Source organism: Pagrus major, chromosome 8 (genome assembly GCF_040436345.1).
Source record: "Pagrus major chromosome 8, Pma_NU_1.0".
NCBI classification, from domain to species: Eukaryota; Metazoa; Chordata; class Actinopteri; order Spariformes; family Sparidae; genus Pagrus; species Pagrus major.
In genome coordinates this window covers 27901891-27926454 of record NC_133222.1, presented here as the reverse complement: position 1 = coordinate 27926454, position 24564 = coordinate 27901891, and the positions used below count along the sequence as shown (strand labels likewise).

Below are 24564 nucleotides of genomic sequence, written 5' to 3'. Positions count from 1 at the left end.
ATATATATATATATATATATATATATATATACATATATATATATTTCCCTTTATCCAGATCTGTTAATGTGGTCTAATCTGGGCTGAGACCTATCCTCCATCCAAGTTTCTTTGAAATCTGTTCAGTAGTTTTTGTGAATCCTGCTGACAAACCAACAAACCAACCAACCAATGGACACGGGTGAAAACATTTACATTTACATCCTTGGTGGAGGTAATTCATATTGATAATGTTTCGCCAGTCAGATCCTAATTTATTAAACAACATGTTTCATGATGATTTTGGAGCTACAGTATAAAGTATGTCAGGTCCGTGTGGTGTTTGTTGTGTGACAGGGCAGTTTAAGTAGCCAGCTGATTCAAACTATCACCGTGTATCACTTGTTTGTGGTAAGTTCCTGTTCTTGTCAGATGCGGCATCATGTGATAGTTGATTCACTTCTTTTTTTAATATATGAGACTAAATGTCTTGTAAAAAACGTTTTCTCTCAGTTTAATAACTGATGACTTGTTGACTAGCAGCTGATACACATACATAACATTTCCTGTTTGCTAAAGTTGAACATGAACACTAGAGTTTGCCAGTTGTCAGCATCAGTAGGCCCATCAGGACTTCCTCAGAAATAATATCTGGCAGCTTACAGTTTGTGAGGTATCAGCTGACTTCAGTGCAGTAATTGTAGTCAAATGGTCCTTTACTTTTCACTGTACTTCTATTTGGCTTTGATTTTACTACTACACTGATGGGTATAAGAGTCTTCTCCTCCTCTGGATGGTTTCATCAACTTCAAGTCTACTGCTACTGACTGCACAGTCCTACAAAGAAAAACTGCATTCAGCCAGGCTGTCTTTTCCTTCAGAGCATCACATCAATCAAATTCAGTATTAGAGCGTTCCCATCATATCATTCATTTAAAGCTGCTGTTAGCATTGTTGACATTTTCGCTAACATCCGGTTTGTTTTGCAGTTAGCAATCTGCTCCCTCCTCACTACGTCGCCACACATCGGGAATTTTTCATCGCGTCACCGGGAGCGCAGAAATTGCTAGCTTTCTTCTTTTCTGACATTACTGCTGTAGCTACCAGAACAGGAGGATCCTGCTCTATGCCCCTTCCCCAAGAAGACAGGACCGCCTTTTTAATGGAGTTCTATGTCCTGATTAGATAAAGTGGGCAGTGATACCAGAAAGTCTCATTTATCTATTTCACATAGGTTACTGACCAAACACTACTGTATATAATACTTATTTTAATAAGAAAATAACACTTTCAGCAGCTTTAAGTGTAATGCCAGGAAATGGCTTGTTGATAACCAACAATATCAATACTGATGCATCTTATCCACCTGGATTATCTGATATCGGGATTTTGCCCGCTCATGTTATTTAACAGTATTATATAGTTTGTTTTATTTTTTACACATTGTTTAAAAATACGTGTTGTATTTTTAACATTTTTTTATTCTTGGATTCCCATTAACATCAGGCGAAGGGACAGCCAATTAAATTAGCCGTTCAGCTAACTCGGGTACATTTACATCTGTTTGAATGTTGATTAATGTACACTACCCTATTTCAAGAAAGAAGAATTAAAGAATTCTAGTCTCCAATTCACATAACTAAAAATGAAAACAGACAGATAACTGTGTTATAAACCATAACACATTCACCATACACATTGTGTAAAAAATAAAAATATTGTATATATATATATTTTTTAAAGTATGTTTTACCCATGTTTTGCACACTGCAGTGACTATTTTTTATCTTTACAAGTACTGTAAAGTACTTTGTCCTGAGTGAATGGAGGCATTAAAGGAAGAGGTGGCTGACAGGAGGCTCTGACGTTGATAACTTGCAAACAGTGATATGAAAGGAAGCTGACCAGTCATAGCAACAAGAAGTGCCATGAATGCCAAACTGTCAGTGAATGCATTTACATGATGCTTGGTGTGGCAGTGCAGATGTCATACAGAGTGAATGAGGAGAGGCAGTATTTTGATTTCTTTGTGTGTAAATGAGGTTATGTGATGAACAGATTATCTTTCAGACAGTAACCTGTAATCACTTATAATCAGCCTCAGGTTTCTGTGTCAGTCTGTGCCTGATACGGATGTTCTTCCCCCAAATGATCAGCACCAGTTAGAAGTGCAAAGGTTTCGAAGTAAAACCACTGAAATTAACTGGCTGTTTTGTGTTTAATGTGATCTCTTCAACCCTAGTCATGGTTTTAGTGTGCAAAACTTTCTCTGTCAGAAGTTCTGACTTGAGATCAGCTTTCCTAACCTAGGACATTCCTGTGGATGTTACAAAACTGACTCCAGGTCACTCTGAAACTTGACTGTGTTATCATCATTGTTGGCCCACAGCACAGCAACGTGTGTCATGTGAGAGACATGAGGAGGTTGTAAAGAACTCATAAAAGTCTTGTCTGATAATAAAAGTCTGGTCTTTGGACTCCGGAAGAAAATCCTCAGTCATTACTGGCAACATGCAGTTAGAGCAAAGTAACCCTGCAGAAGCACAGCACACAGACACAAATCAGCATACAAATAGTCACTTCCTGGTTTGAGCGCAGTTCATCAGTTTTTAACTCTCTGCTGCCACCTGTTGTAATAAAAAAGTGATCCTCTGTTGTAACACACTTTCCTGTGCTTTCTCCATCACTGTCACATTGACCTGTACTGAATGCATTTCACTGATTTCTCACTGGTTGTATCTCGACAGGATTTGGTAGACTGGCGGAAGCCCCTGGCTTGGCAGGTCGGCCACCTCGGAGAGAAATATGATGCGTGGGTTCACCAGCCAGTCGACAGACCGATCAGACTGTTTGGAAACCCCTTCCTGGAGGCCAGCACCAAGACTTCCTGGTGAGAGCGGAGGCTATTTATTATTATTGAAGAGAAAATAACAGGATGACCAGAAAAATATTTCCTGGTATATTTATATATACGTTAATATAATTAGTTATATAATATTTCATTGAATCATAAATATTCATTTAGTTTTACAGACTTGCAAACAAAACAGGCTTGGTTTCACTGGATATTACAGACATGCATCTATTCACATTACCTTTTTGTCCATTCCTAAAGTTTCCACATATGAATGTGTGTAATTCACAGCCTGAATAAAAAAAAAAGCAATATGTTTAATCTAAATGTCTGAAGTGCTTCAATTTTTCCAGTCTACAGTTGAAATGTTGCTGCAGGAGACTTGTTGACTCGGTTGTTCTATCTATTGAAAGCCCTATTTTTATTGGACTAGTGCTACCTGGGGACCTATATTAATTTATAGTAATTGCGTAGGACGTCTGTGGTCTTAATCGCAATGAAGGTGCCTTGTAAACTAAAAATTCCACTGCATATTCCCTATCATATTTCGCCAAACACAAAAAATATAAGTCCTGTGAAAACTCTGATTTGGAGTTGTATTTCTTTTTAAACGACAACTAAACAAGTATGAATTTTGATCACACCTCATAATATGTTGAACAGCAGTCAGTAGCTGTGCTGTGAGATCATGTAGAGTGACGTTTAAAAGTGATGACAGAGAAGTTTAGGAGCACCAAAAAGCTGTTATATTCAAGTATAGCAACAAAGCATCTGATACTTGATCAAAATGAATTGCAAATGTGTCTTTATGCTTATAAGACATGCAGAAAAAAGTACAAGTCAACTCTAAACTGTATTAATAATGTGGCTGCTGAGGAACATGCACTTCACTTCTAAAAGTCGATGTTACACAGTGCCATGACATCATATCCAAGAGATAATGTGAATAAATACCTATGCCGTGTGAATGCACTTCACGAAACACAAACATGGGTGAACAGGGCTTAATACAGTAATTCCTAGAACCTGAATATCAACACCTCCAGGATCACTTTGTTCTGTATGAAGAAACTAGTGTAATGATATCCACTATATAATTAACAGTATTAAATCCACTTTCAATTCAAATGAAATGAACACATTTGGGAGATGGAGGGCAGTCTGCATTAAGGAGCTGGAGCTGGAGCTCCAACCAATAGGCTGCATCACCCTCAATATGATCTGCTAGAAAGTATAAAACAAGCGAGAGGATGTTGATCAATTATTTGATGCTGTCTTGCAACAGGTACTGGGTTCCAGTGGTGTGGCTTCCTATTGTGTTTTATTTAAGTTGGCACTGCTACACCGTCCTGTCAGAGGGCACCACCAGGATAGTCCTCGCTTCAGGTAACATACATATACATACACATGACCGCCTGCACACACAGCCATATATAATGCTTACATTGCACAATTTCATTTTCATTCACACGTCCATATTATCATATGTGTACACACACACCACACTATACATGTTTGTTTTCATCATTTTCATGTCCAATAAATGTTTGTTTACATCAATATAGTTATTATTATGTGTGGGTGTGTTTGTGTTCCAGACTTCTCTATCCCGATCCATAAGTACATTTTCCCGATACTCTTTTTGCTGGGCTGGTTCTTGTGGTCATTCATCGAGTACTGCATCCATCGCTTTGTCTTTCACATGAAACCACCCGCCCATAACTACTACCTAATCATGCTCCACTTCCTCCTGCACGGACAACACCACAAGGTACTACACACCAGTGAGGCTGAAGGACGGGCCAGGTCTCCTAATCGTAAAACCGGTTTAATCATAAGTGTTTTATGATGTGTCCTTTATGGCACAAAATTAATGAATTATCTTATATTGCTGGTGACTGACTGCACATTAACTTTCAATAGCTATAATGAATTTAAACTTTCTAACCTCCCTGCCACTGTGAGCAAGCATATATTGTACATGTTTAAGTGTATGACTCCAACTTGTTTCTCCACAGTCTCCTTTTGACGGCTCTCGGCTGGTCTTCCCTCCCGGCCTGGCCTCCTTAGTGGTTGGAAGTTTCTACATAATCCTCCGCAACACGCTGCCGGATATCCTCGGGATATGCGTGTTTGTCGGGGGACTGTGTGGCTACGTCGTGTACGATATGATCCACTACTACCTTCACTACGGCTCGCCAAAGAGAGGCTCGTATATGTACAGCCTGAAGGCCTACCACGTCAAACACCACTTTGAGCACCAGAGATCAGGTGAGCAAGGGAATCCTGAATTCCATCAACATATTTTAATGCAGATTTTGAAGCATCACATTAGAAAAGGTCAACAGAAAAAAAAATGTGTGGGGGGGGGGGGGGAATGGAAAAAAAATCCTAATTTGGCAAACAAAAGTTTTTTTTGTTTATTTTGACAAAGACTTCATGAGCTAAATGGGAGACGAAAACACCTTTTTCAAATCAGCTCTGACATAGCGAACATTTAACTCTTACATGACTGATCAGCTGCTTTGGCTCTGAGAGGAGTAGAAGAAGGAGCCTATTGCCCTGATGGAGCTTTTTTTTTCTGTTTGTAGTCACAAAATCTATGGTTTCACTCAGTGTCCCTCCAAAAACATTAGTTACATGTGCAAAAGTAAAGTGCATAAAGTACAGCACCTCAATAAACACAGTAGTACCTAAGGACAGCACTTGATTACATTGTGCTTAGTTACGCCTGATCACTGGTTATTCTAAAATTTGAAATAAAGACTTTCGGTTCCAAATATCAATTATTGGCCTCCTTAATTACTAATAATTAGTATGGGATAAAACATATGAATATTTCCTGAGCCTTTTCTTCTTGTACTCTATTTGTTACAGCCCTGTATAACATAGCTTAAGTCACCAACGTCTGATGAAGCTACGCTTTGTATAGCCTAGTTTATTCGCTCCAAACCAGTTGATGGAATCACGTCTAATATAATACATTTCTTTATATTTCTTATTTTTTTACTTTTTGCAACATTTTAGAATTTCGCTTCAAATTCACTTCACAGTCAGATGGAAACATGTCTGCATAGAGCTTAGCCCGAGGAAGATCCTGTTTTTGTTTTGATCCATCTGATGTAATCTTTATTTCTCTCTCCAGGTTTTGGAATCACAACTACATTCTGGGACCACCCCTTCAATACACTCATCCCCGATGAGAAATTCTAACACATAAACGGCTCTCCTGAAGGGCCACAGGACTTATCAACCAGCCTCTTAGCAACCAGCCCTCATGGAATAACCCCCTGCCCCCCTGAACCTCCTCAAACCTCCACAGCCATAGCTTTCACACTTCTGAGGACTTCTGGGTCACTGCAGCTAATCCGTTCATGCATACTATAACACATATCAACCTGCTTTTTGATTCCAGCCAGCAACACATTCTTTGCCTGAGCTTGCTCATCTGGGTGTTTCCCCACTGTGATCATCTCTTCACAGTTGAGAGGCCTTTCTGTGCCATTTTTATAACAAATCAACTTCTGCTGTAGTTTTCTTCACTGCACTGACCTCCCAGCCAAATAATCACCTGAAAGCCCTTTACAACATCATAATGTACAGCCAAGAGGTGGGCCATGGAGAGAAAGAGAGGGACACACACACATGAACAGACACACACATATGCACGTCTATATATTTGGATCATTACTGTTTCATTTAATAAAAGGAATTATATGATTCCTAAATAGCTGGAGAGTACTGTAGAGCACATTCAAAACTACACTGAAGAAACTAAAAAGAAATACTCTCTTCCTGGTTCTTAAATATTTTCCAACAGCATGTCGATCCACATTCACAAATGGAATTGTGCACACACATAATAGCTTACAGACACACAGACACTGTCCTGTGTTCCCTCAGAGTGGGAGAGGGGGAACAGGAAGTGAAAGATGGAAGGTGAATGTGAAAGACAGAGAAGGAAGAGCATGTGACGGGGTGACAGAGAGAGAGTGTGTGAGAGTGTGTGTAGAGACTGTGAGTGAGAGAGAGCCCCCAAACTGGTGAACTGACTCAGGAAAAAAAACAAAAAAAAAACAACTTTTGATGCTTCCCTTTGTCTGCAGCTTGAACGCTCCTCAACTCTATCACAGTTTTGTTTTTTGTTTCGTTGCCGCCCAGCTACACTGCTACTCACTGCTGCAGGTCTGTAACAGCACACATAATCTCCCTCCACCATGGTTACTCTCACTGTAGTTTTTAGAAGCAGCTGTGAACAGAAAACATTTGTTTTCACATATAAGAACATGCTGAGAATCATTTACAGTTTAGATTTAACTTATTTAATTATCAGCAAAGCTGCAGAATGTGCTAATGCGAAGTACTGTTGATGTCATGATGTTCTAAATGTTTAAAACTGCTGTGGAGATATATTTTTGCAAGTCTTGTAATATTTTCTCCGTTTTCTTTTTGTCATTAATGATACAACAAAGGTGTAGAAAAAATATTTTGTAAAATGCTTTGTACAGAAGAGATTTTTTTTAATTGCATCAGCTTTATGTTGTCAGAAGGAGCAGATTTTTTTATTGGTTAGACAAGAAGAAAACGGATGCATTAAGGTGTAAAGATGGATGGATGAGTGTTGTCATGGTGTCAGAGGGACAGAGCTGAGGCATGAGGCCAGCCTATCAGACTTCCTGCTGTGGGGATCTTGGGGTCAAAGGTCACAGGGTCAGCTAGGTGACAAGAGAGGGTTTATTTTCTCCAGGAAAAAAATGTTCTTTTTAAATTGAGTGGGTTTTCAGCACAGACTAAGGAGAACTTAGGTCTTTGGAAGATGAAGGATGGTTTTTAGTCTTTTAGGATCCACCTTCATGTCTCACTCCACCCATTAAATGCCACTGGTTAATGTGGCCCTGCAGATCCCCACAGGATGACGATAGATGAACCATCTGACTGGACAGCAGGAGGTCCTGATGGTACCTGGCGGATCCTCAAAATGTCTCCTCTAAACACTGGACAACGACACTGATAACTAAAGCAGAACAAACCTAATTAAAACCATTACCACAAATAGGTAGGGCACAGTGAAATCATTTTGAGCAACTTTTCTAGTTTAAAGAAATAGTCCTCATAGAAGATTAAATGAATAATACAGTAAGATGATTGTAATTGTATTGCTTTTTTTTCTGGCAATTCAAAGCAGCAATAATATTTAACCCTTCAGGTAAACCTTAAGAGGGCTGTGTCACTGACGTTTCACCAGGGCTTGCAGGGTTAAGCTATAACTGCACGAAAGTTTGTTGTTGTCTGCAGCACACAAATCCATATATATAAAACCATAAGACTGTCTGTCTTATGCTGCACACAGTGTAATTAATTATGAATGTTGAAGGCATAGTGAAGAAGGAACTTTGATATAATCACTATGTACCACGAAGATGTTGCTTCAGAAAGAGCCAAAAATTATTTTTAATGTCTGTAATGATGGTGAAGCCATGATGACTGTACTAATAATGATGATGAGCATGAAAATGATTGTGACGGCTGCATGTCAAAGTGAAATGATTCCACCCGATGGAATAACGTATATACAGATCTTATTTATGTATATTTATATCATGAAGATGAAAAACAACAGCGTGAATGCTTTGATTCTGACAAGTGGACTTTTACTTGTACTAAATTACGCAGCGTAAAAAAAATTTACCCAAATCTGTTTACTATAATATCTTTTAACTTTTATTTTGGAATTTTAAATGTCTATGCAAATGCAAACGTATTTGTAAATAAATGTCTGTATATTTCTGATGTCAGTCTGTCTTGTCTTTTTTTTTGTTCAATCTCTGTTGTACAATTATGAACCCTGCACCAGTTGTATAATGTCTTCTGTGACTCTTGAGCAGCTTTGTCAAAACAAAATAGCACAGTTGCATTTGATGCAAAACTCTTGTTTTCTATCATTGCAGTAAATTATTATAAAGTATTCTGATTCTACTTTATGTCCATCCATTATGTGTTTAAGGCCAAATTTTGTAACCCATTACTTGTGAGTAGAACACTTGATGCAGAGATGTAATATGAATTGTCCATGGTTTATCCTATTTTACAGAATTAAACTAATCATTAACTTGTCATTCTCTGTATTACATGCATATATGCATGTTTTGTTTTTTTTAATTAAAAATTTGTTATATCAACCAAACCTTTCCTATTTGCAGCATGTGGAGCCCAGATTTAGCCCAGGCTATCACAAAAATTGCCTCTATTATATGCCAATTCACAGGACAAACTTAGAACAACATGTTGTATATCTTTTTCAGCTTTTTTAGCCCCTTGCATTAAAATTATTAATAGATGGCTTTTCATATTATTCTTGTGGAGAACTGTAGGACATTCTGTCTCCAACAATGCCTTGTGGTAATGTAAAAAAAAAGATACTATGACAAACAGCAGTGAATGGTAACACACCGGAACAGAATCAACCCCAAAACTTAAAAGATAGGGCAAACACAACTAACAGTAGCTGCTAGCATGGCTAACAGCTCACAGCCTGTAGTTGGCACCAATGTCTCTTATAATGTCTCTGGTTGGCACAGTGGTGTGGCTAAATGCTAATGGAAACATGCTATCATGTGCACACTGGCCATGCTAACATTTAATTGTTAAGCAGGTATAATGTTTATCATGGTCACCATGGAGTTTAGCATGTTAGCACTTGCTAACTAGCACTTAGCCCACAATACAGCTGAGGCTGACAGTAATGTCATGTCAGTTTTGCAGGTATTGCTCATAAACAAAAGTTAAATCTTAAATTTTGATCTGATGAGTGCTCTGTGTGGAAAATTAAGGGATCACCAACATGACTACTGTCCATCTCGAGTGGGACATGAATGTCCAAATGTCACGGACATCCATCAAATAGTTGTTGAGGTGTTTCAGTCTGGATGACAATATTGGACATTGCCGTATGAAACTACACTGAAATTATGTATAGGGCTAAAGATGTATCCATTCAGAATAGTTTGAAAGGTGCCACAATGAAAATATACTTAAAGCTCCTACTTGTAAGATGCTTGATTTTTTGAGTCTCATTCCCAACTTGTGAAATATTGACCAATCCGACCTACGAAACCAAAGCTTCAGTATTTGACGAGTTGGAAATAAGACTCAAAAATCAACTATCTTACTAATTGGAGCTTTAAGCAATTGAAACCTTTGAGTTTTCAGAGGGCTCCATTTTGTATCTTACACTGAATACTTTTTCCCATTCAAGGATAGCATTGGTGGTATGTCAGTTAGTTGATCAGTCCAGTACTGGACAGATTGTGGATCTCGATGGAAATTTTCAAAGACATTCCTGGTCCCCAGAGGATGACATAGATACTGACCTTAGCGATCATCAGACTTCCCCTCCAGCTCAACCATGAGATGGACATTTTTGTTCTAACGGATGGCCATGAAATTGAGTATGAGATATCCAGAATGAATCCTAATGACTACGACCAGGTCAACACTGGACTTTGTCAGATACTTTAGTTGATTTCATTTCTGCAAAATATTATAGTTGACAGCCTCAGTTGTGCTTTGTGTTTTGTACACATAAGCAAATGTTGGCATGCTAACATGCTAACTTAAGATGCTAACTTGAATTACCTGCTAAATGATGGCATGTAAGTACTGTGAGTGTATTAGCATGCTGTTGTTAGCATTTAGCCCAAAGACCTGCTGTTCCTAAGTGAGAAGTTTCACAGTACTGCTGGTGTGGCTGTTGACTCATCTGCTTGTGACCAGTTAATACCAGGAGAGGTTTCTCTGTTAACCTATCATGCCACAGAGCATGTCTATGACGTGTGAGCAGCTTATTCAAAGAGTGATTTTACTTTTTTCCTACTTTAGTATGGATATATTTTAAATATATATTTGAGGACATGGTACAGTGTAATGCTGTCCAAGTGTCAGACATTGGATTTGCTTCATTGTTTGTTGTATAGTAAAGTTCAACAGGGCTCTAATCTGGTTTACCTGACATGTTTTTAAAGCAGCAGATTGTATGAAGTTTTAAACCAAACTGCAGTTGCCCTGGAGCTTCTTCAGGTGTGTGTGTGTGTTTTTAACACAGTTAACACATGGCAGCAGCAGAGGCGGGTGGAGCAGCAGGACCCTGAGCTGCAGCTGCATAAAGCAGAGAGCAGGCAGGAGGGAGGAGCCTGAATATAAACCAAACAGCTCTCCACACCCTGCAGTCCTGGGAAGTTCCTCCGCATTCCTGTCATACACACACACACACACACACTTACATACACACAGACATATACATAGACAGAAGGCTGGGAGGAATCACAAACCGAGGCTGGGTGAGTACACGCAAAGAGTGAGAGTGTGTTGTTCCTGGTTTCTTTTCAGGAAATCTGAATAGATGTTGTTGTGTTCATGCTCGTGTGTGTGTGTGTGTGTGTGTGTGTTCAGACAGGAGTTTGGAGGGGGTGTGGGCCTGCTGTAGGACTGGACAGAGCCTCATCATCAACGTTCTGACAGGTGTTGTATTTCCTGACTCATCCTTTCTTTTAGTGTGTCTCTCTCTCTTACTGTCCCTGTCTGTTTAAACATAACTCAGTCACATTAGGAGGGACGGCACCACTTCAGTCCTGTGTTCCAGTGTCTCTCTCAGTCTCATCCTGTCTTCCATGAGTTTGTGTGCATGTAAGTGTAGCTTCAAGCTCAGTTATCATGCTGTCAAAACAGAGGAAGTTCTTTTATTGGCTCTAAGTGCCAAAGAAACCGCTGTTTCCTGAAGAGAAACTGAAACATTCAGCACAACTTACTACAGTGTAGCTACTTGCTACAGTAGCTTGCTACAGTAGCTGAAATTACAGTAATAGTCAGAAGGACACACTTTGTACACTTTGCAGATAAATTGCACCTTCAGTAAATGCAAATCTAAGAGATTCATAAACAGTTTAATGCTGTTTAATGTAATATGTGGTAATGCAAATGCAGTAAGGAAAAATTAAAATCATAACTGTCAATATATGACTGCACTCATACATGTAAATGTTGTGAGTCTATGCAGCACATCAGAAAGGACCCTACAAGGCACTGAGCAGAGTCATTAACAGGAAGTTCTGGTGTCCTGCTAACAAAACTGTTTTTCATAGCTTCATGACTTTTAATCTTCTTATAAAATGATTAAAGTCAAGTTCTGACAGTGAACTGCCCTCCACCCTGCCCAGTTTGAGTGTCTCAAAATCTTATGAACATTTTCATCTTTTTTTATAGTGTACCATAATTTTGCAGCAGTCTGCAACCATAGAAGTGATTCTGTGAGACAGTACGTAGGCACAGAGCTAAATGCTAACATGCTAATGTTGAGAGGATATAATACTGATTGGACACCATCTTAGTTTAGCATTCTTAATCTTAGTTTAGCATACTAACATTGGCCATGATTGAGCCATGATACTATCATGGCTAAAAGAGGACAAGACCTCACAACTCTTTACAGTCTCATCAAACCATGAGTGGTTCTCTACCTGGCTGTCCTGTTGACGAGGATGATGTGAGCATCTTAACTAAACCTGTTTTGTTAACATTTCTTCTCAGTCTCACCATGAGTAAGGCAGATGGTGATGAAGGTGGCGATGTCAGCAGCAGTGAAACAGCCCAGCTGCTGGAGGATAAGACTCCAGCAGAGAAGAGCCTGACCAAACTGAGCACTACCACTCTTGGACCAGGCTGGACTAAAGTTAGTTGCCCCTGCTGTGTATCTGAGCGCGTCGAGCCGTTGGTTCTGGTGAAGCTCGGGGAGAAAGTTCGCCCCGAGACGAAAAGGTGGCTCATCAGACTGATTGGAGCGCCTCAGAAAGATGGAGGTGAGGGCTTGAATGTCAGTGATGATGGGAGAGAGCCCTGTAGAGCACACTGTCTGCATTGACCTTGCAAAGAAAAACATGCAGATCAAACATTTATGAGCCTTTTCTCTCATTATGGAGGTCTACTGAACAGGAGAGCCATTCCTGGAAGCTCTCTCGCTCTTTAACATTTGCATTTACATGCCAGCAATGCAGATAATAAAGGTGAATGATTCCTATGAAAATGTAATCTAATTTCATATTCAAACTACTTTATTCATGTGTGAATAGGCAATTTCTTTTTAGCATAATAGGGTAATAATGGGAGTTAATTGCTATTTTGTTTCACTTCATTGTGCTCTCTGAGGAGATCTGGAGGAGCAGCCTAGATCTGACAGTCTCTCCTTGAAGGAAATTTCTTAGATTATTTGTTTAATAATCTATTAAAGCAGCCATTAAAACTATAGGCTTACTGTGCTGCCGAAAATGTTAAACGCCATTAAACTTAAATTGTAGTAGAGATCACAAAGTTTCCAAAGACGTCAAATATGTGAGGCTGAATTATTTTGGGAAATTTGTGTAACTGATGAATGAGAGTCTAGAATATTTGTATTTGATGTAATGACAAGGCACGTTTATTTGTATAGCACAATTCAGACACAAGGCAACTCAAAGTGCTTTACAGGGGCATAAAAAATACATTTCAATACATTAAAAACAAGCAGGAACACATCAGGACACAAAACATTTAAACAAGTTGAGAAATAGGAAAGTAATCTAAACTACAATAGGTTTAAAAGAGACAAGACTAGAAAATAAAAGTCACAGTGCAGTTTGAAGCCTTGAAATTGCTTCAGTGAAAGGCAGTGGCAAACAGAAAGGTCTTCAGCCTTGATTTAAAAGAGCTGAGAGTTGGAGCGGACCTGCAGTTTTCTGGGAATTTGTTCCAGATATGTGGTGCATAATAACTGAACACTGCTTCTCCATGTTTAGTTTTGACTCTAGGGACTGAAAGCAGACCTGTACCAGACGACCTCAGAGGTCTGGATGGTTCATAACGTAGCAGCAGATCAGAAATGTATTTTGGCCCGAAACCATTCAGTGCTTTAAAGGCTATGGCCACAAAAACATGCAGTCTGGGCTTTTAATATCTCACTAATCATTATATGAATACAAAGAGGAACATTATGTACTGTTTAAGGTGATTAAACAACAATTCTAAGGAAAGTATCTGTATTTTTCAACCTGGGTCATTTTCTTACAATTGTGGCTTTTCTCACTGTGTCATGTTAACTCTGCTCTCACCATATCTGTTGTTGTAGAGATTTGGGAAAAGTGAGTCCAGCAAAACAACACATATAAGGACAAGCTGTGCAAGCCTATTCAAAGGTCCTACTTGTAAAAAAAAAAAATGTTTAAGTCTCATCTCCAACTTGTCAAATACTGACGCTCAGGGATGGCAGCAAACCTGACCTGCCATTCTAAAGCGTCAGTATTTGATGAGCTGTTAAAGCCAAGTTGGGAATGAGACTCAAAAATCTACTTTTCTTTCAGAGAGGACCTTTAAGCTTTCCAAAAAACATCAATGTTACATCAATTATTTCAATCTCTTTGCCCAGAGATGAAAACAATCGTAAACTTAAAAACATAAACTCGGCCCATACAGTCGCCATTTTAGCTATTTACTTCCGGGGCAACCTAACAAAGCTCGCTAAGTTAGCATGACAGATTATATTACTGGAATCATTCCTTTACAGCAACTTAAGGGAAAGCTTCACTTATCTTGAACATATGCACAGCTTTGTCTAGTCCCAAAACACTTACTCAACCCAACAGAAATTATTACTCTCCTGTCTTTATCTCTATCTTTTTCTTTAATCAACACCACTGGAGCACCACAATCTGCACTTCCCCTTCTCGTCTTACCTCTTGGATTTGTTTAGTGCGCGTTTATTCCATCTTTTTAGCTTTTGCATTAGATATCATGGATTTTGACCCTACTGTACACTCCACATCTGTGTTCCTTTCCTCTGTGTTCCTTCTTTTGTCTAATAAACAGATAAAGACATTAACCTCATTCTGTCTTGCTGAATGTTACATCAGCACATAAAGATCAATCTAGCTGAGACGGAACTCATTTCTCAACAAAATCTTGCTCAGATCTCTTCCACTTCCTGTTTGTTTGGGTAATAAATCTAGTAAACTAGTGAAGAAACATTCCTCTCTGTGTAAGGTATGCAACCAGCTCAGTGTTTAAAGTTTCTACTCCATCTTTGCTCCACTGTCTCCCACCAGGTGCTGCATTACTGGCCCACCCTGGCGAGGAGGCCAGTGGTGACATCATCGTGGTCTCTGCCCCACGCTGTACGTTACTCAGAGCCACTGAAGAGTTGGGACTATGTAAGACTTACAAGACCAGAGACATGGAAGCCTTCTCCTACAATGACAGAGACAACTTTAAAGATTCAGGTACACCAGTGGAGCTTTGAATGCAGTCATGAGCACACTGTAAATGTTAAAGCATAACATGGGCAAGGGTATGTGGGTTAGTTATTCACAACACAAAGAGAATCAAGTAGGTAATATTTAATTTGAATTTACCAGGTGCTCAGATATCAGTTATCCGTTTGCAAGGCCATAAAACTAACGCTTTCGTCACACACAGAACGCCTGGCAGGTGTGTACGATACAAAGTTCAGATGTGTTGTGTTTTTCCATTGCTTGTCCGTTCAAGCCGCATTGCACCTGTCCACTGACAACCCTGTATGCCCAAATTTGGTGATTTGAATATTTCCGATTATATGAAGGAGTAAGTACTTCTGCATAGGCTGACAATATTCCCCCTCTTCTTAAAATAAATAAAACACTTACTGTGAAAAGCAATTGGATTATCTGAGAAATGCAAGACATTCACTAGAAGGAATGCAAATTCAAAATAAGTTTCTTGCTTGTGATAGAAAGAAAAAAAAAAGAAAATGTTTCTAAAAACGAGTCCCATTTATCTCACTGGAATGCTACTTTCTATGTGACTGTGTCTGATTATTACACTTGGTAAGAGTTAGAGTTTTTGCAGTGTAGTCACAAAGCTAGCTCATAAATAAAATGAGATATTTTGGAGATACAGGACGGCGATGACATACACCTCAGTGTCAGATGGGTGTTATTGTGGACATACATCCTTGCACACAAATCTATTGTACCCATACATTACATTCCGATACATCAGTCTCAGCTGTGCGTTGTAGTGCTCATTACCATGGTAACATGGTAGAATGTATAATATAAACGAGTCATATAGTATAGTAAGCTTGTTAGCATTTAGTACATGCAGATGTTAGCATTACAGTACAGCCTGATAGAGCTGCTAGCACAGCTGTATTTTTTCATTCTTGTGCATGTGTGTATTCACACAACACTGGCTTTTTCTGTGTATCTGTGTCTATTCATGTGTGTGACAGACAACATGGAGGTGTTCCTGACCCTGGCAGAGCGGCAGTACATAATCAAGTATGAGCTGGACGGCCTGCGGGCTCAGAGAGACCTGAGAATACCCGGCCTGTCCGACAGCTACACACTGCAACACCGAGACAACATCTGTGAGTGCTCTCAGTTGTGTTCACAGCAGCGTGGAGAGACAGGATGCACACACTGAAAACATATCTGTACTTTCTTATTTATTATCTACTAGTGAGGATTTAATTTTATAGTAGTTATAGTAGTAGAAGAAGAAATCACTGAAGATCACCACCACTAAGACATCTTGTGCAGTGCACGCTTCTTGTCATGTTATAGATTTCCATCCAGCTCATGTACTGTGTTTAGAGTAATCTCATCATCTGTTATGTGTTTTTCAGACATATTGAACATCATGTTGTAAATAATAGTTGTTGCCTGCTGCCCCCACATTCAGCCTGTAACCAGCTGTACTGTGTGAATCTATGTCTTGCTGACCTCAGCTGTTCTTCTCTCCTCGCATTCGATCAACAAATTGCCTCAGTCAGCATCACCCGCAGTGTATGTGGCGTATAATGTATGTGTGTGTGTGTGTAACTGTATATATGTGAATAGGTTGTTGCTTACTTGGAAAACTGTCACCCATCTTCCCAAGGTGCTTTGTGTCCTCGTGAAGCTTTGATTGTCATGTGTGTAAAACTGAGTGTTGTTGCAGGGCAGAAGCTGGGGTCAGCTGGTGTTATTGTGGACACGTTTCCGCTCCACAACCCGGACAAACTGAAGGATCTCAGTGAAGCCTGGTACTCTGGGAATCAGCTGGCTCAGCCGCTGGGTGGGTGGAAATGCAACAGACACACACATAAACTGATGCAAACATGGTCTCAGTTTTTCATGCTGAGAGGAGTTTGAGTTCACAATATGGCCATATGGGTGACGGCTTCTATTTTCTGCCTATAAGACAACCAAAAACTGACACCTCTGTGTGCTGCTCTATACAGATTCAGTCAATGGGTACTTTGGAAGCTCTGTGGCATTCTACTTCAGCTTCCTGGATTTCTACACCTGGTCTCTGCTCCCACCAGCCATACTGGGCCTGTCCATCACCTACTTCTCAGGTAGGTCTGTGGATTGTTCATTCATTTATGTTCATGATTACTTGTGTGGCATTCATGAAATATTAACACTCCAAAACATACATTTATATAAATGTACCATTAGAATGGTTAGAATGGTTCTTCTCACATGTCACAGGTGAGGTTGAGAAGGAGATGGGGGAGTCCGTCTCAGGGTCAGGAGCCACAAGTGTTGAAGATGACTCGGCACAAACTGTCGGCGGTCACATGATCCAGGCGTTGTTCAGCATGATCTGGTCCACCGTGTTTATCGAGCTGTGGAAGCGTCGGAGCTCTTCCCTGTCCTATCGCTGGGGGACCCTGCACCTCGCCGAGCGCTTTGCAGAGCCCCGGCCTGGCTTCCACGGCGACCTCGGGGTCAACCCTGTGACAGGTCGTGTGGAGCCGCTCTTTCCTGAATGGCAGAGGGACCTGCGTATGGCTCTTGCGTCTGTCCCAGTGGTGGGACTGTTTCTAGGTACAATTCTTAATTTTAGCTGAATGAATTGATCAGAAAGATAATATTTATTAGTTGCTTAGTTTGATTCCCAAGTAAAAGAAGTATTGTTTTCCAAAGGAAAGCATCTAGTAAATGTCAACCGAGGTTAAAGTGGTGAAACATGAAAGCACAGAAAAGTACGCTCTGCTCTTTGAAAGTGCAAAACCTCTCCTGAGCCCTGCTTCTGTACTCACATCTCCTGCCTTGTCACGTCTCCTCCTGCAGGGTTGGTGGTACTGGGTATGCTGTGTTTCTACTGGGGGGAGGCCCAGGTCCAAGAGCTCCACAAAGACTGGGACTCTCTGCTGTCTCAGACTTTGCTCTACATGCCCTCAGTGCTTCACATCGTCTACACAAACGTGCTAGCAACTGTTTACAAGATGGTGGCACAGTCTCTGACTGAATATGGTGAGTGAGACGGAGGGGATGCAATGGGGAGTATAAACATTAATGAATTTATGAATATAGTAGCAATATTTATCTCAAACTGATGATGTAAGCATTGAAGAATTTGTGGCAAAGATGCAATCAGGGAATGGGATGGAGATAGTGACACAAAGATGGAAAAGAACATGGAAAACAGTCATTCAGCTGATCTGGTTATGCAAAGTTCATAATGCCTTATGTTACACTTTAGAGAACCACAGAGAGGAGTCTGCCTTTCAGAACCACCTGACAGCCAAAGTCTTGGTGGTTAGTACCTCCTTTCTTCTCCAACCAATAGCTCTTACATCGTATTTTTACCCAGCAGGCTCTTTGATCAGACTCTTTTCTCTCTTTCCCCAGTTCACCTTCTTCAACTACTTTGCAGTGCTCTTCCACATCGCCTTCTTCAAGCAGGATGTGCCTTTGCTTCGAAAGGTAACAGCTGAACTCCACTAATGTAACTAACTCGTCTCTGTAAAGTGTTGTGTCTTCGAGCAGGTACTCGCCTGATATGGTAATATGTGAGACAGATTTAAAAAACAGAGGTATAAATCCAAGATATCCTTATCTTTATGTCTAATATGGGTCAGGAGCCAGAAATGCTTTATCCTACAATTCCCACAATGCAATAGCACCTTTCATTAGACCCTCCCTGCTCATGTCAAACTCCTAAATCTATTGTTCTAAACACAGGCTGAGGTGACCCTGATGACTTCATCGCCATATTCCTGTCTGACCAATCAGCACAAAGTTATAAAGTGACATGTCTCTGCCCCGCCCACATCATTTTTTTTTACATAAATCAAAGAAACTTGTTGATTTAAGGGTAATCATTTCTATAATTTGACTAACAGCAACTTGTATGGCTGTGTCAATGTTGTTCACACTTTTTATAGATGCGAGGCAGCTAGCCATTTATGTAAGAAGATCCCATCCCGCCTTCAAAGCTTTCATTGCTCAGTTGTTTCTACAACCAGCTGTGAGCTCTCAGTGAGCACAGCATCAGACTCATTTGAGATGCAGGCTTCCTGAGGCAGACATTTTAACTTGTCAAAGCGGGAAAAGCACAGGTGTGATCAATAATGTTAACGATGGCTCCATTCCATGAAGTCATGTCAGTGAGTGAGCATGCAGTTCACCTGTACTTTTCCTGCTTTGACAAGTCAGAATGCCATGAAAAGGTGTACTCAGAAAGTTTGAGTACGACCAAACATAATCAGTGAACAAAATAAAAAATAATGGCTTCCTGAGCGACAATTAATTCACATACTCTCTTTGTCTAAAGCGTCTAGCGTCTTTGCTGATAGTGACCCAGCTGATTAACCAGGTGACAGAGGTGGTCATACCCTTCCTGGTGGACCGGTTCATCAGCGCCCCCCATAGGACAGAGAGTGAAGACGACCCTGAGGAGGACAAATTCAGGAACCAAAGCACCCTGCCTGCTTTCCCTGTGAGTAAAAGGTTCATAATGAAACAGGGGTTAGAATAAACTGTGGCAGTGAGTTACACAGCTTCTTGTTTTGTCACAGGGCCTGTTTGCAGAATACATCGAGCTCCTGGTGCAGTTTGGGTATTTGAGTCTTTTCTCCTGCGTGTATCCTCTGACGGCCGTGCTGCTGCTCATCAATAACCTAACGGAGATCCGATCGGACGCCTACAAGATCTGCAAACTGTTCCGCAAACCCTTCACCCCTCCTGTGGCTAACATGGGCGTGTGGCAGGTCAGCCGAGAACACAACGCACAATAGAAGAGAGACAGCCGATGTGTCACACTCAACCACTTATGAGCCAACAGTCAATGCCATTGTCTTGTGTTTCAGATTGCGTTCGAAGTCCTGAGTTTCGTCTCCGTCGTGTCCAACTGCTGGCTGCTGCTGCTGTCACCATGGTTACAAAAGTTGTTCCAGGAGCGTGAGATGAGCAGCACAAACATTCTGATGTTGGCTGTTTTGATGGAGGTAAGAAGGAGGATGGAGAAGTCACGTAAAAAAAAATCACACACACGTGTGTTCGCCTGACATCGATACCTCTGTGTTTTCGCAGCATGTGCTCATCGTGGTTAAGGTGGTTCTTGCGGTAGTGATCCCAGATGAACCGGACTGGATCCGTAAAAAGAGAGAGCATATTGAATACACATCCATGCAGGCCTTGAGAGAGCAGGTTAACCACCATGCATTTCATTATTTAGCATTTTTAGCATTGTGGTTCTTCTTTACGAGTGTGACAACTTCTCTTTCTTTCCTTCTAGAGGGTGCAGTCTGAAGACTCCTGATTGCGTTTCAAAGTGTTGGGGTGGTGCTTAATGTTATCCTGTGCTGAGCTGCTGCAACCAGAAGATACCAACCTCGGTGTTGTGTGGGCCCAGACAGGAGAACAGTCTCGGCTCTCCATCAGGGCCCACAATGCATACCGCTGTGCCCACAATGCTCCACCTGTATAAGTGTTTCAGCTGCTCTCACTAATCAACACGGTGCTTCTGCAATGTACGCACTTTGAAAACCCACTCATGTCACATGTATACTGCAAGTGCAATTTGAACAGCAGCTAAATTGTTGTTTTTTTTTCTCAAATATGAGACAGCTATTGGATGTCTTGGTTATGTGTACAGATGCCCTTTAAAGAGCTGATGGTAAAGGAGATTTTCACAGGGTTGGTTTAGAGCTCTTGTACGATCGCTATGGCTACGGTATGTACAGTCAATATTGACAGTAGTAAGGGACAGATGGGGCAGAGTATTTGATGTCACTGGCAGGGTCAAACAGAGAGAAAAGGCTTGACAAATTGTTCCATTTTTTTCTCTGGAGTGGGAATCTTTCAGGTGTGTTTTTGCTCAGTGCTATTACCTGATAAGCTACAGTGTGTGTTCAGGAGGACAGTGTCATTATTGGAGTGGTTAGCATAAGACAAAAAGGCAGAAATATAGATGAAAGTCGGTCTTTTAAAGAAGCTTTAATGATAATTTTATGTGAAAAAGTACGAGTAGTAACAGAGAGAGAAAAGAAGCACCACCAGCAGTGCATTTTCCCTCAGCTCTACAGAGCTTTTAGCTCATTTTTGGCCCACAACTTACAGTAACTTATAAAGGTCTGATAAACCCACGGTACCATACCTGCTCAGCACCAAACAGCAGACAGACTAGGTTAACGGCTAGCTGGTGAACACAGTGGAGCATTTAGCAGCTAAAGAACCCTATATTTCCCTCACAACTCAGTAGAGACTGAAAAAGCTAAAAGGAGAGTGAATATTGGACTTACTGCAGATTTGTTCAGGAGGTCAGAAACATTACTCCAGATCAATGTTAATGCTGATCCGTGTCTGCCATAGATTTCTAACAGAACCAGATACTGTCATTTATTCACTCCAATGAGAATTGCCTAGTGCATATGCAGGTTTCCAGCTTTCACATTTACCCTCTGACTATGCGGACCACTGAATATGTGTAGTAGAGTTTCATTTCTGGCCCATAGACGTCCTGTTCCAATGATGTCACAGCTTTTTAAATCCCTTTCCTCGGCTTAAGGAAAGTTTTACAAATATAAAAACCTCCATGGGTCAAACGTTTACAATATAGTCATAATTGATCGTTTTAACGGTTTGAAGTGGCCTGTGAACAGTTTTCCAGACATCTCTTATATAATTGTGGTTCATTTTTAGCTACAATACCACCAGTGACCACTGGGCAAAATTGGAAGCAAGGCTCGAGGTCTAGTTAATAGATTCTGCTGGATGTGTAAACAAGTAACTGTTTGCTGACAAGTTAGCCACATCAACTTAATAAGGAGATAATAGTGTGTTTAGAGCTTGTTGTGCTGCCAAAAATGTAATTATTGCAGCTTTAATTTCAGAATGTCATTACTTTTGTCTGTGGCTCGATCAGATGAAGACAACATGGCCTGGATTGTAACCCTCTAACTTAAACTGATGCCAAGTGACTTTTGTGCTCAGTCAGTATTGGCAGTGAAAACAGCTTCAGGTTTAGCAGTGAGTATAAAGTATTGCACTACCCTCCCTTGATGATACTGTCCGCACCTTAAATAATCCCAGCATGGCTACAGGACCATGTAACATCCGATGAGTGCATTAAACTTTGTGCCAGGATTTGATTTGCAGTGAAAGTGTTGTGAAAGAACCTCGATGTGCTTTGCTAATAGAAATGTATTATTTTTTTATGGATGGATTTCAGTCTTTACTCACATGTTTAACTGTTGTGTGCCTTCAAGAGTGACTGCTTGACTTCACTGTGCTGCAACTAGTTCACCTTGTAGTCTGATACTTTACATACTGTAAGTGTTATTTCACTGTTTACTCTGCACTGCGGGCAGATTTGACCTAATATAGTTAATGTGCAGATGAATGCACGGGGGAAGTCCACCATTTCTTCTGCTTTAAGGTGGTGTATTGCTCATACTGAATAATTTATTGTTTTTTAGGCATTAGTATTCTTTCCAGCCACCAGGAGGCACTCTACACTTACATACTTACAACATTTAACTCCACATGCTCCTTACAAAGCCCTGCTAGCTGCAGGACTGCTTCAGTAAAGATGCAGATGGATGCTGAGACTTCCTCAAGCGACTGCAGCTGTATGTGTGCACTCCTGACACTAATCATAAACCTGTGTGTGTGTGTGTGTGTGTGTGTGTGTTTGCCCTGTTTTGAAGTTAGTGAAGATAAGCTTTGAGACAATCTCTTGAGCAGAATTTCAGGTCAGAAACAGGTGATGATGTTTGCTGGTTGTCCTACAATAAACACACAGAAGGAAGCTGGTTGGTTGTTGTGTCTCCACTTTATAAAAAAGTTAATAGGTGAAAGAAATCACCTACTGTCTTACAGTATTGTACTTTTGACCACCACATTTATTTAACAGCTACAGTCACTAGTAAATTTACTAGAACTAACATGATTAGTTGATTAACAAATTCCTCAATCAACAGAAAATGTCTCAGCATTTTTTTCTTTGATAATAGATGAACTATTCAGTACATTTTCAAGCAAAAATGCCAAACATTTACATTTATTTTCAATTATTTGTGAGGATGTGTTTTTCTTGGCCTTGGCTAATTCTCCCCTGCTGGTTGAACAAAACAAATGCAGCCTTTTACTTCACTGGTAAAGATTTTACATACAAAACATACAGCACGATGAGGTTAGAATATAATTGTTATAGATGAAACCACTCAATTAATACCATCAAAGTGCTGCTCATGTGTTAAAATGCCATTTCTCATAATTATCTAATAATATAACTCTTACAATACTGACAGTAAATAAGCACATTTAGCTGATAATAGCTTCTCTGCTTTTACTTGAGCTATTGTACTATTAGTTGTATTATAGTTTGTTACAGTTCTCTGTTCCACACTGTGTTAGTAAGTTAAGTAACACATTTTGTTAGTCCTCACATGAACATTTGGCTTATCATCATATATCAGAGTAGCAATGCCTAAAGTCCTGTGGGCTAAGGAAATTAAAAGGTTACTCCACCAGTTTTATACTTTAAAGTGTGTTTACAGGTCTTGGGGAGTTCTACTGCTTATGTGAAAAAAGTAGTGTAAAGCTTTTTGTGGCTCCAGAAGAAGCTGCATGTAATCTGATAAACTGCCTCCAGTGATGTCACCCAATGATCAAAATCAATAGAGCAGAACCAGAGCTAACACCTTCTTTATTCCACGTGTTCTTCTTCCGACATTTTCCTCCTGTAATTGTTTCCAAATAATATAGATATTTTGTGGAATGTTTCTAGAAAATTCAAAGGAACTTCCAGACCTTTGAGTCTACATACTGTTTTAAACTCAACGTGTTTCGGTGTAATTAATTGTAACTAATTATCGGTGTAACTAATTATGGGTAATATCCCATACCCATAACTCTCAATAATGTTGATTATGGATAATCACTGGCAAATACATGTTTCCCTGAATGTGGGGCAAGGAAAAAAGTTGAAATTAGTTCTGTTAACATTAGTTTCATGTTGATGGTACAGTGTCTTGTAATAGGGTGAATGGTGTCTCTGTCACTTGTTTCTGCACAACTGTAACTTCAGTGAGAGGGTAGGATCACAGTGTTACATACATGTTTACTTCAAGATACAAGTTTTCGACATATAACATTGTTATGATGAAATGAGTTTTGTTCTGTAGTTAGAACCTACATTATGTCTAACAAATTGTTACAGACCTGGGATTTGTATTTGACAGTGGTGTTTCACTCACAAACTGTGGGGGGCACCAAATCACACAAAATTCCAAGAATGTGGCTTGAAAGGCATTTTTTTTTTGTCATTCATGGCGTTGAAGTAAACATTGAAAATATAAAACAGGCGAATAACAACATTAAATGGGGGTTGCTTTTTTATTTGAAAGTTCATCATGTGTCATGTGTATGTATGAATGTATGCAATTGTATATACAT

General features: G+C 40.0%; 2 protein-coding genes across 2 annotated transcripts in view; both read left to right on the top strand.

Annotated features, from left to right (window-relative positions):
* fa2h (fatty acid 2-hydroxylase) overlaps positions 1–8623 on the top strand; it is a 37319-nt gene extending 28696 nt beyond the window's left edge. Inside the window, exons 3-7 of the mRNA XM_073471637.1 lie at positions 2727–2869; positions 4119–4219; positions 4432–4604; positions 4852–5104; positions 5979–8623. Of these exons, the coding sequence (XP_073327738.1) occupies positions 2727–2869; positions 4119–4219; positions 4432–4604; positions 4852–5104; positions 5979–6046 (738 nt within the window). The 3' untranslated portion in view covers positions 6047–8623. The remainder of the gene's footprint in view (positions 1–2726; positions 2870–4118; positions 4220–4431; positions 4605–4851; positions 5105–5978) is intronic.
* Positions 8624–11073: 2450 nt separating this feature from the next.
* ano10b (anoctamin 10b) lies at positions 11074–22919 on the top strand. The gene is made up of 16 exons (XM_073472499.1): positions 11074–11169; positions 11282–11350; positions 12416–12684; positions 14959–15132; positions 16122–16259; positions 16832–16948; positions 17115–17231; positions 17368–17706; positions 17953–18135; positions 18365–18420; positions 18514–18588; positions 19439–19603; positions 19683–19874; positions 19974–20111; positions 20197–20313; positions 20402–22919. Exons 3-16 carry the CDS (start codon positions 12423–12425, stop codon positions 20423–20425), a joined length of 2097 nt encoding a protein of 698 aa, XP_073328600.1. The 5' UTR covers positions 11074–11169; positions 11282–11350; positions 12416–12422; the 3' UTR covers positions 20426–22919.
* Positions 22920–24564: the final 1645 nt, after the last annotated feature.